Here is a 13,522-nt window from a genome sequence, read left to right on the forward strand (position 1 = left end):
TGTGAAAGCAGCCCTGTCATATGCCAGGTTACTGCAACTGGTGCACAACATTATACATGGGCATGATCCCTAACTGGCCTTTCTGTGTGTGACATGGGCATGATCCCTAACTGGCCTTTCCGTGTGTGGTGGTGGTGGTGGTGGGGGGGGGGGGGGGGGGGGGGGGGGTGCTAATGCATGCAATCTGGCTCTAATATAACACTTGTTAAAAGAAAACATTCTTACGAAACCTACTACCTGGTTCCAGCAGCAGTAGCAGCTATACAGACTTTAAACTCATTTATTGTACATGGTATAATACAGATTTTGTATATAACCTGTTTTTAAATTAGTTTGTTGCAACTGCTTCAGTATCATTAGATCCTTCATGACTACGAATGTTGACTGGAGAACATTCAGTCCTATTTCTGCAAAGTTGTCAGAAAATAAAACACAGATTTTTCATACATATATGGATCACGATGCAGTTAAAATGCAACTACTGAATAAAACTGCAGGATTAGTTCAACACTTCTAATTCTGAAGAGCAACAAACACTGAAACCAAATCTTCCCAAACTGTTTGCATTTCAGCAGCCGCCAGCAATCAACAACAAACAGAAATATACAAGAGCACAACAAAGTCTGTAGCAAGCAGATATCTGACACCTGGAATGTTGGATTAGCCCTTTCCACTCCAATGTTGAGTGCCACTCGACATTGCGAAATTTGTTTTCCACTCCGATGTCGAGCCTCATTCGGCACGACTTTTCGAAGCTGTCAGACGTATTTTGAGTCTACTAGGCATTATTGCTGCAGTGTGCTGCCATCTAGTAGAACTAGTGTTAACTCGGTGTCAAACAGTAGCAGCTGTGTTAAGTCAAAGATTGTAATTATTACGTTCAAGTCCACGCACTCGAAATGGGTAATTCTTCATGTACAGTCCTTTCTGAGGAAGAGATTTTAGATCTTTTAGAGCAATCTCTAAGTGAAAACGAGAGTGAAAATGATTTTGATTATGATAGTGATTCATTTCAAAACAATTCAAGTGACAATGACGAAGAAAACAGTGACAATGTGCATATTTCTAGCGATTCAGCAGAGGATTCGTGGCGAATGTGGAGCGACACTGACACTGACTTCACAGATTTTCCTTTTGACGAATCAAAGTGTGGTTTTATAACAGAAAGTAGTTCTGTTCCATCATCACCTGTCGGATTCTTTCAATTAATATTTTACAGATAACCTATTTCAACAAATAGCAGATGAAACGAATAGGTATGCTACATCAAAAATACGTAAAGTGACACCACTTCCACAACATTCTGCATGGTGGGACAGGAGAAATGTTAGCATGGAAGAAATGAAACGCTCCCATGGTGTGCTACTGAATATGGCATTACAAAAGTGTAAGAACTTGCACGCTTCCCCCCCCCCCCCCCCCCCCCCTCAAGAGAATGGTTACAATCATCCAACTTCTTTCCAGACTGTTTTAGTCGCCGACGATTTATGCAAATTTTCTGGGCACTTCATGTTTCTAATCCGACGAGTGCTACACATGTCAACAGTCAGGTTCAGTCATGTCTGAGTAAAGTGACAAATGTACTAAACTACTAGTCTGGCACGTTTCTCGAAATTTATCGACGACATCAGTATTTAGCTGCTGATGAATATACAGTATCGTTCAAGGGTCGCGTATTATTCAATATGTACAATCCTCAAAAACCAACAAAATGGGGACTCAGAGTTTTTGTAATTTCGGATTCATCAAATGGTTATATCTGCAATTTGATACCCTATTTTGGCGCTGTAACAACTGAGTCATTGATTTGTCCACACTTGAATTTTTCTGAGATAATAGTTCTTCAGCTGCTAGCTAATATCAGAAATGCTACAGGGCAATCAGGGTATCATTTGTACACTGACCGTTTTTATACAAGTGTTGCATTAGCTGATGAGCTGCTGAAACAGAACATGCATCTCACAGGAACGATTCAGGCCAATCGCAAAACCTTCCAGCTGCAATCAAGAAAGGAGCTCTGTGTCTAAGGAAGCACGAAATAAAATGCCTCCGCAACAACAAAATGATGGTTCTGGCATAGCAAGATAAACGAACAGTTCTCATGCTTTCTACAAAAGCCAATAAAACTCAGTGTCACTTATAGAAAGGAGAAACAGAAAGGAAAGGGAAGAAATGAAGAAACCAAATGTGATTACTGATTATACTTCAAAGATGGGTGGAGCTGATCGATCTGACCATTTTATTTCCAGTTACGGTTTTCTAACGAAAAGTCTCAAGTGGTGGTGAAAACTATACTTCTGGCTGTTGGAGGTAGGACTTGTAAACAGCTGTTTACTATACAAGAACCACTGTGAGAAAAACAACTTGACAATACCATCTCCCAAAGCATTCCGTAAAAGTGTTATAAGAGGATTAGTGGCTGAAGAAAGAACTCAAGGACAAAAACGAGGACGTCGTTCAACTTCTGATGATGAGGAACGCTTGAATGGAAAGTTACACGTTATCAACAAGCTTCCTGGGAACAAGCATAAGGATTGTGCAGTGTTCTCAGACAGAAAAAAGAAAGGTGGCAGGCATGAAACTGTGTATTACTGCGAAACATGCTCACAAAACCCAGCTCTCCACCCTGAAGAGTGTTTCAAAAAATACCACACAATGGAAAGTTTTGTACTGAAAAAGCTTACGTAAATATATTAATGAAAGCACACATTTTGTTTTAATGTATACCCCAATTGTTTCCACAAAGAGATCCGCGCAAATCTCTGTGGTGCACTGCCACCCAGGCGGCGGTGATTTAAATAAGAGCGCGCAGAGCCGCCGTGTGTCTGCCTTACAGAGTGTAAAGGGTTAAAACACAAAAGAAAGAAAAACTAACGTAACAATAATAAAGTTTCCAGAAGCTTACTATTCACCACAGCAAGACCACAGGTGATTCACCCCGGCAAACTGTCACAATATTAACTGCAGGTGTAAACAGAGATATGTACAGCAATATGCCCATACAAACTTAATAAGAAGAGCAAATTAAGAAACAAACAAGTGAAATACAAAAACACCTTTCTTGTTTGTAAGATGGAAGTCAAGGTTTTAGTTTCTTAACTGCAATAAGGTCATGTAATTGTAAGCAGTTACCTTATGTTTCCAAATAATTTTCTCTGGTTTTTCTTTGCTCACAGCACATATGAAACCACTTGGTACAATGATCTTTAGTTCAAAAGGCAGTGTGACGTCAACACTAGCAGCACCTCCACAATCACCACCATTTTCTCTCATGTATTTTATGTCATGCTGACCAACACTAAAATTCCAACTGAAACAAAAGTTCCAACTGTTGTTAGAAGCTATCCTATTACATTTTTGATGAATTTTGAATTTTCAGGCCACATTGTCATTACATAGCTTAAATATATGGTTAAAAAAAAAAAAAAAAAAAAAAAAAAAAAAAAAAAGACTACAACAGACAGTCTCCTACTGAAATTCTTAAATAAATACATAAATAGAAAACACAATCTAACTGTACAGTAATAATAAAAAATAAAGGCTTCCTTAACACTATGTATGAATCACAATAACAAGAAAGATAATGTGTTGAATGCGATAAATCTAGCAAAACCGAGGGATAGATGGTACCTCGACAACCCAAAAGTTTAACTACAATTCCATACAATGAATTCATGAGGAAACATAGTACTTGTTTTAAAATGGCTATATCAATTAGATGGCACACAATTAAAATCAGTACAGCATTTCTTCTTCTAAAATATCTCATAATGAAGCACTTCTCTTGAAATGAACTGCACCTAGAAACACGCCTCCTGAGAGCTTATTCTATGGCATTCCCAAATTGTGTCACAGTTGCAGCAAAATTTTCCCAATGATTCAGGAAGATATTTATATATTTTTATTCCTGTTGTAGATCACAAATTTTTTATTTGATTTTATTTGCTACATTATTAATTTCTGTCAATAATGATCATCTTTAGACCTACAAAATGTAGACACATCTTGTTGTAGAAAATATTCCAAAATGTTATTTTATCCATGCTGGATCTTGTGAGCTCTGCAGCCGTTAATGACAGTCGGTGAATGACGCAACCAGCCACAAATTGCATTTCATGATTCACCAAACATACCAAAATTACAAAACAAGGTATCAGAAATCAATTTAAGAATAAACTAAACAGTCGCATACCTGAATACACACAGTTTGCTAATCATATTCAGTCAGCATGTGGAAGAATGGTACAGTCACAATAACGAGCCAGACAAGGTTTGTCATACACATAAAAAATTTAAGAGCCCGATGCACAGTTGTAACAGACATGCTGAATCTGTGAAGGAACTTATTACACTTCTGTGTAGCAGCAGATCAGTCACTGCTGCATGTGGTATTTAAATCTTATATGTATACAATGAAACTTGTTTAGCTCATTGCTGTGATTGTACCATTTTCACACACATCAACTCAATGTGATTAGCAAACTGCATGTACTAAGTAATTTCACTGTTTCATTTATGCTTAAATTGATTTTAGATGCCTTGTATTGTAACTTTGGTGTATTTTGCATGACAAGATGTCTATATTTTGTATGTCTGAATCAACTGAAATGAATAATGTAACATACAAAAAAAATTTTTTTTTGGCAATTCGTAACTGGAATGAAAGTTTAACTATGGCACTCCTTTTCAGAAATCAGAATGGTAAATATGAGCAGTCTTACTCAATCACTGCTTGGAAATGAGCACTCGCAATCAAATGGGGTGAGGAAACAGCTTTATGGTCATACTTCGAATCGACTTTCCCCTCCAAACCATCTTCTGCTTGCTATTAGTTGGCTGTTGTGGCTGTACCTTGAATGCAAGCCAGTCTGCTTGAGCAAGTCCAAGAAGAAGGCTCCTCTGTGCAATTCAGTCTAGAGGTCAAGGCCGCTATTCCACACACTGAATTGTGTGAAGTTTATTATTCATGTCCACATGACAGTTCCCTCGTGAGCAAACATTTCTCTCTTCCATGATGAAATTGTCATAAACTGCATTGGATAATAAATGCCCAAGAGAATTATATAGCTGGACACAGTTTTACATGAAGAGACAATGTGCAAGTGTCCAACCACTACAGATACAAGAGGCACAATGTGTTTCATGAAAATATTGCTAACAAAGAACATTTCATGTATGATTCAAGATCCCAAATCCTTAAAAAAAAAAAGAGAAGAAGAAGAAGAAGTTGCAGAAAAAGGGTGGGGTGGAGTACCTGTCTGTTTAGAGACTAACCCAAGTCTCATTTCAGAAGATTAAAGTCTTACTTTAATTTACTGTGCTGTTCATATGCTGACACCTCTGCAGATGCTCCTTCCAGTGAGAAGCAGTGGGTGGTGAAAGTTGGTGTAGCACTCCAATCTTACACCATTCGTTTAACAACAGGAAGCATCAGTCACTGTATGTGGTAAAATCTTCATCCCTCAAACATGAATCGCTACAATCGTGTTATCATAATTTTATTTTGTCCAATTTTTCACTTCCAGGCTGTGGCTCAAGGCACTGAACTTCTGCCTATTTTACAAACGTTATATCTATGATAAATAAGCAAATGTTTTTTTTCAAAATATTTCACTACAGAACGCATGCCAGCTGTGTCAAATACTGCTCCGTCACCTGGCAACAAACAATACTTGGGACTATTATCAAACAACAGGAAACTATTACAGCCTAACTTTCTTAAATTAAGCTACAGTGTTTACACTCAAACAACAACTGTGCTCTCCAGATAAGAGTTTTCACTAGTAATGCTACACAATAATTACTATCTATATTAACTGAAGTGCAGTCCTAAGCACACATGAGAAATTTTACAAAAATGAGGCTGATTACTTTCCAAAGTGTGCATCCCCTCTTCGAGCTTAGTCTGCTCCAAATTAGCAAACACACTCCGCTGCGGTTTGTTTGGTTAGTGGTACCTTGATGCCACTCACTTAAGACAGCTATCTTCCATCAACTCTCACACCAATGACAACATAGTACCCCAGACCACGCAGTTTACTGTACAATACAGATGTTGCAAGTAATTTACAGTATAGCGGTTTGCATGTGGTAGCTTTGCGTAGTATTAAAGTAGCAACAACATGCTCAATTTCTTTGTCAATTACTTTACAGTTCCAAATTAATGAGATATTTCAATGGTTTATGATAACCATTGTGTTAATTGTAATGGTAATTACCCTAAGAACAAAGGCTTAGTTAAAAACTGCAGAGTACCAAGTATGTCACAAAAGTAATGTTTTTACTTCTAAACGAGCCTTCATGCAGAATAAATAATTTACACACCGCTCCTCACCCGAGCGAGCTTCCACAGCCCTGACCGTCTGTGTCTGACGTTGTACAACAATAACATCTTGGCTGTAAGAGTTCTCCTTAGTATAATTTGTGCATCCTTTCATTGAACACTCATACAACAGCTTCCCGGTTTTCACTTCAACACCGTATGTTCTGCTTTCCTTTCCACCTAGAAACAAACAAGTATGAACATCTCAAAACATATTCTACTGTACATGCAAAGATGGCAAATGGAGGAAAAGGGGTAAAAGTATACATAAGGATCAGTGGTGTATTTACATGTTTCATGCAAAAATACTGTCAGCACCAGCCCTGAGGTACAACTGGAACAAAAGGAGATGTGAAAGCGGCCAGTGCAACATTGCTAATGACAGAGGAGCGGGCAGACGATGTGTTCAGAAGCAAGAGAAGGAATATTATAACATTGTCACATCAATACACCACAGCCTCTGAAATATAGACACATTTGGAGAAGAGTGTCACATATTCATGACAACCAAGATAACAAATCTAATTGCTGCTTGTTTCACTCCACAGCAATTTACGCTGTGCTATTACCGTATTTACTCAAATCTAAGCCGCACTTTTTTTCCGGTTTTTGTAATCCAAAAATCTGCCTGCGGCTTAGAATTGAGTGCGAGGTACGTGGAAGTTCTGAAAAATGTTGGTAGGTGCTGCACAACTAACTTCTGCCATCGAATATATGTAGCGCTACACAGGCATGCTTTGCAGGCACAAAGATAAATACTGGCACCAAAACCTCTGCGTCAGTAAATAAATTTAAAAAAAAAGGTGTAAGACGAGCTTTTTTCTCCGCCCCGAGTTTCAACCACTGCATTTTCATACATAATCCAACGAAATAAATACAAATTCCGTATTGTTCATCTTCGAATGTAGCAGCATTTCAATGTATTACGAAAATCCGACTGGCAAGACTATTTTGGATGTTTGTCAATATGGCCAACTCAACGTTCTGAAGAGATGGTTGCTAATAGGAACTTTTATGAATTGCGAATCACATGCAGTATTCTATTCAACATAGGAATAATACAAATATAAACATTTTGCCATGTATTCTTTCGTATTTGCTGCTATCTCATTTAAATCCTGTCTGCCTAATAACCTACGAAACTAGTGTGAGACAGCAGCAAATGCGGAAGAATATACATATCATGTCATGTTTATATTCGTATTATTCTTATGCCTAATAGTGATACAATCAGAAATGAAGCACGGCAATTGACTAGATTTTTAAATCTAAGATGACTCTTAATTTCTGTGCAGAATGTAATGTACAAAAGAGGAGTCTGCAAAGATTTTCAAACGGAGAAAAATTTTAGCTAAACTCTCGTTCAGAACACCTATCATACGCAGTCTATTATTTGGTTCTTGTTGATCATTAGCAAAGAAAGCAGCAGTGGAAGTAACAACAAATAGCAGTCTCTTGCCATTGTTTCGCTAATGAGACAATTTCTCTCTTTTTTTTATATTGTCAGCGGCGGTAGCACGCACAAAAGCAAGCCATGCCGCGAGCAGCAACAGGTCGTAAACACTTATTATCAGAATGTGACAAACAATGCATGACACAGTACAATAATGCATTTTCAGCCTAGAGTAACGTAAACACCTATAACAAAGAGAACGGCACTTATCAGATCAAAGAAAAATAAGCAACCGATTCAAACCAGACGAAGCACACCTGACGCATAGCAATGGCTACCTGGTAAAGCTTAACTGCTAAGTTTACGACTCGAACCAAACTACTGTAGCTGTATCGTCATTTATTCTACCTAAATTGTGTCTCATATTACAATAGACCAACTTTGTTTCGATTTGGAGGTGCGGCCTAAAACTTTTCTCTCCCCTTGAATTTCGAGTCTCAAATTTCAGGTGCGGCTTAGATTCGGGAAAATTTTTTTTCCCTTGATTTCAAGTCTCATTTTTCAGGTGTGGCTTAGATTTGAGTGCGGCTTAGATTCGAGTAAATACAGTAAGTCTCAACCTAACTACAACCTTGTAGTTTGTGACATAATTGGAAAAGACAGACAAATATTTGTGATAACAGCGGAGAAGAATGCGAAAGCAACGAGTTGCCGACCCATGAGCATTAGAGAAATACTGCCATGGCTTGTATTGGCCCTGATCTAGACTTTAGACCAAAAGATGTGTCTATCCCAAGTAAAAGTGGTTCAATCTGATGAGTGAAAGTTTCTTTTGTAACATTCATACAAGGTAACAGAGATTATAGTTAAACAGCAGACATAATAGCTGAAAGAATGCATTTGTGAAGAAAAAATTTACAATGCAGCATTATTAATAGAGATTTACAACAAGATTGGAAAGAACTTTATTTCTTTACAAAATATGTAAAATATAAATAATTCAACAACAAGAGCTGCTGTATAGATGTTTTAAGCAGTTGATTAATAAGTTGAATTTACTATTTTGACATTCTAACCATCCTATTATTTAAGGCAGACTAGGTGTAACAAATTTTCCTTTTATCGATTAGATTTCTGGGAATTGTTACGTCTTTGTTAATGTTAATGTGGAATGACATGTGAGCTTGAGATGACTGGACGTGAATCAAATGTTACTCACAACTATCCTACTTAATAATACTTGTTAGGTATGTTCTTCCACATAAGAGTCAACACCGTCGCTTAAAATGTTCACTGCTGCACGCCTAGTGATAGACGTTAAACCACTAGGTCAGGCAGGTACACACTGTTAGACATGAAGCTCTATTGCGGCCACCAGCAGCCACAATGTGTTAGGCATGCCATTCTGCTGGTGCCACCAGCGGCCACAAGGAAGTCAACATATTAAAGAACTTATTCCATAAAAATACTGTGAAGTTTCAGAAACACAATTTAACATAACATCAAACAAGCTCGGCAACACTGATAGGGAGCTATATAAATCTCTATTTAGTGCCTTCTCCATTGTTTTCTAATTTTATTTATATAAAAGATGAGACAAAAATTAGGGGAATTTTACTATCACTTGTGGGGGTAGATGAGCAGGGCATGATAAGCTCTATATTGGACTACCCAGAAAAACTGAAATTATATTTACAATGCAGTTAGCTTATAATTTCAGTCATCACACATCATCATTATCATTATCATTTTCCGACTCCAGTTTCCCTGGTGTGGTGTACATGTGCTTGTCATGTCCTGTCTTCACACATCTTCTGTTCCAGGACAACTTCCCATTTGTGTCCTTTCTCCTTGGCACCTGATCTTACAGTTTCTATCCAGCATTTTCTTGGTTTCCCTGTGGTCTTCTATCTACAAGGTTCAGATTGAAATAATTTCTGGCAGGTCTTTCACTGCAAATTCTCATTATGTGCCCATACCACTGAAGCCCAGATTTCTTTATGACACTGGTAACAGGAACCTCAATACCAGCTACTTTTCTCTTCACCTCATTCCTGATTTTGTCCTTTCTAGTTGTTTGATTCATAGTTCTAATGAATCTCATTTCTGTTGCCTGAATTCTGCCGAAGCCTTTGTTTAGTAGGTTACATGTTTCTAAACCATATGTAAGGAATGGTATGAAATAGGCGTGGTACATGGTCGTTTTTGCTTTTTGTGGCATTTTATTATCCCAGAGAAGATTTCTGATTGGACTGTAAAAATTAAATGATCTCTGTGTCTTGCTCAGTATTTCCTGCTTAATTGTGTTGTGCAGACCGTGTGAGACGACGCTTCATCCAGTCCCAAACATGCTCAATGGGGGACAGATCCGGAGATCTTGCTGGCCAGGGTAGTTGACTTACACCTTCTAGAGCACGTTGGGTGGCACGGGATACATGCGGACGTGCATTGTCCTGTTGGAACAGCAAGTTCCCTTGCCGGTCTAGGAATGGTAGAACGATGGGTTCGATGACGGTTTGGATGTACCGTGCACTATTCAGTGTCCCCTCGACGATCACCAATGGTGTACGGCCAGTGTAGGAGATCGCTCCCCACACCATGATGCCGGGTGTTGGCCCTGTGTGCCTCGGTCGTATGCAGTCCTGATTGTGGCGCTCACCTGCACGGCGCCAAACACGCATACGACCATCATTGGCACCAAGGCAGAAGCGACTCTCATCGACACGTCTCCATTCGTCCCTCCATTCACGCCTGTCGCGACACCACTGGAGGCGGGCTGCACGATGTTGGGGCGTGAGCGGAAGACGGCCTAACGGTGTGCGGGACCGTAGCCCAGCTTCATGGAGACGGTTGCGAATGGTCCTCGCCGATACCCCAGGAGCAACAGTGTCCCTAATTTGCTGGGAAGTGGCGGTGCGGTCCCCTACGGCACTGCGTAGGATCCTACGGTCTTGGCGTGCATCCGTGCGTCGCTGCGGTCCGGTCCCAGGTCGACGGGCACGTGCACCTTCCGCCGACCACTGGCGACAACATCGATGTACTGTGGAGACCTCATGCCCCACGTGTTGAGCAATTCGGCGGAACGTCCACCCGGCCTCCCACATGCCCACTATACGCCCTCGCTCAAAGTCCGTCAACTGCACATACGGTTCACGTCCACGCTGTCACGGCATGCTACCAGTGTTAAAGACTGCGATGGAGCTCCGTATGCCACGGCAAACTGGCTGACACTGACGGCGGCGGTGCACAAATGCTGCGCAGCTAGCGCCATTCGACGGCCAACACCGCTGTTCCTGGTGTGTCCGCTGTGCCGTGCGTGTGATCATTGCTTGTACAGCCCTCTCGCAGTGTCCGGAGCAAGTATGGTGGGTCTGACACACCGGTGTCAATGTGTTCTTTTTTCCATTTCCAGGAGTGTATTTGCAAAACAGTATTCTATGTATTACCAGCCCTTGGTCTCATCTGGTTGATTCTGTAGCTCATATATTTGACATCTGTCTGAATGTCTATATCTTTATGGAGGAAAAGGCCAAATCCATTTTTGAATTCACTATTGTTACCACTCCAGTATAGTACATACCCATTTCTCATTTCTCAGTGATTTCTTCCCACAGTTTTTCCACTTTGTCTCACCCAACCCTAATATTCTAAGCTTATGCCTGTCCATAAGATCTACTAGTTCTTTACATTTGGTGATCAATCATTTGCCCTTCATTACTTCGAGCATTAGAACTACTGTCATATTTTGTGTTCATTCTTCAAGCCGAGGCTTAGTTTAGGTTTCAAAGCAGTATATATTTGCTCAGCTGCTGGCTTGCTAGGCCTAACACAGAAGATCCCTCTTCTCCACAAGGCAGTAGTGATCTCTTCTAATTATCCCCAGGGAGAACAGGTTACCTTATCTGCCATCTCCGCTATTCCAAAGGTCTTCTTCTCTGCTGAGGATGTTGTTTAGGAAGTGGAAGATAGTTCAGTTTCTTTCTATTGGGATGGACACATTGCTATTCGAATGGGTAAAAATCTTCACCAAAATTCACAATTTAATTTTTACCAAGGTATAACTGAATTCTGAATAGATTCCAAAGTTTCTGTGAATAACAGTTCAGAGAAAAAAGGGGTTTATGAACACTAGGCTGCAACAAAAGTGTATTATGATGGGAGATCAAATATGAACTAAATTTGTTTTTTGTATACCCCCTCCCCATGAAACTGGACCTTGCTGTTGGTGGGGAGGCTTGTGTGCCTCAGCAATACAGAGGGGTATCTGGTGAGAGGCCAGTCAGACATGAGGTTCCTGAAGAGGGGCAGCAGCCTTTTCAGCAGTTGCAGGGGATCTGGCCTTGTAACATCAACCAAAACAGTCTTGCTGTGTTGGTACTGCAAATGGCTGAAAGCAAGGGGAAACTACAGCTGTAATTTTTCCCGAGGGTATGCAGCTCTACTGTATTGTTAAATAGTGATGGAATCCTCTTGGGTAAAACATTTCAGAGGTAAAATAGTCCCCCATTCAGATCATCAGGCGGGAATACTCAGGAGGACGTCATTATCATGAAAAGTAAAACTGGCATTCTACAGATCGGAGTGTAGAATGTCAGATCCCTTAATCGGACAGGTATGTTAGAAAATTACAAAGGGAAATAGATAGGTTAAAGTTAGATATAGTGGAAATTAGTGAAATTTGGTGGCAGGAGGAACAACAGGAGTAGGCTTAGTAATGAATAAAAAAAAAATAGGAACACAGATAAGCTGCTATGAACAGCATAATGAACGCATAACTGTAGCCAAGATAGACACGAAACTTACACCCACTACAGTATTACAAGTTTATATGCCAACTAGCTCCACATATAGGAAGAGATTGAAGAAATGTGTGACAAGATAAAGGAAAGTATTGAGACAGTTAAGGGAGATGAAAATTTAATGGTCATGGGAGACTGGAATTCGACGTTAGGAAAAGGAACAGAAAGTACGTAGTAGATGAATATGCACTGGGGAAAATGAATGAAAGCGAAAGCTGCCTCGTAAAATTCTGCATGTAGCATGATTTGATCATGGCTAACATTTGGTTTCAGAATCATGAAAGAAGGCTGTATATGTGGAAGTGACCTGGAGACACTGTTAGGTTTCAGATTGATTATATAATGGTAAGACAGAGAGTTTGGAACCAAATTTTAAATTGTATGACAGTTCCAGCGGCAGATGTGGACTCTGGCCACAATTTATTGGTTATGAACTGTACATTAAAACTCAAGAAACTGCAAAAAAGGCAGGAATTTTAAGGAGACAGGACCCAAATAAACTGAAAGAACCAGAGCTTGCAGAGAGTTTCAGAGGGAGCATTAGGAAATGATTGACAAGAACAGGTGAAAGGAATACAGTAGAAGAAGAATGGGTAGCTCTGAGAGATGAAATAGTGACGGGCAGCAGAGGATCAAGTAGGTAAAAAGACGAGGGCTAGTAGAAATCCTTGGGTAACAGAAGAAATATTGAATTTAATTGATGAAAGGAGAAAATATAAAAATGCAGTGAATAAAGCAGGTGAAAGGGAATACAAACAGCTAAAAAATGAGATGAACAGGATGTGCAAAATGGTTAAGCAGGAATGGCTAGAGTAAGTATGTAGAAGTGTATATCACTATCACTAGGGGTAAGATGGATGCCACCTACGGAAAATTACAGAGACCTTCTAGATTTTTAGAGAAAGCTTTTAACAATGTTGACTGGAATACTCTCTTTCGAATTCTAAAGATGGCAGGGTAAAATACAAGGAGCAGAAGGCTATTTACAATTTGTACACAAACAAGATG

General features: G+C 39.7%; 1 protein-coding gene across 1 annotated transcript in view; it reads right to left on the reverse strand.

Moving 5' to 3' along the window:
* LOC126260144 (eukaryotic translation initiation factor 2-alpha kinase) overlaps positions 1-13,522 on the reverse strand; it is a 220,521-nt gene that overhangs the window by 178,603 nt on the left and 28,396 nt on the right. Inside the window, exons 4-5 of the mRNA XM_049957398.1 lie at positions 6,325-6,502; positions 3,133-3,310 (exon numbers count right to left, since the gene is read on the reverse strand). Coding sequence (XP_049813355.1) covers positions 3,133-3,310; positions 6,325-6,502 — 356 coding nt within the window. The remainder of the gene's footprint in view (positions 1-3,132; positions 3,311-6,324; positions 6,503-13,522) is intronic.

The sequence above is a fragment of the Schistocerca nitens genome, chromosome 5 (assembly GCF_023898315.1).
Source record: "Schistocerca nitens isolate TAMUIC-IGC-003100 chromosome 5, iqSchNite1.1, whole genome shotgun sequence".
Classification (NCBI taxonomy): Eukaryota; Metazoa; Arthropoda; class Insecta; order Orthoptera; family Acrididae; genus Schistocerca; species Schistocerca nitens.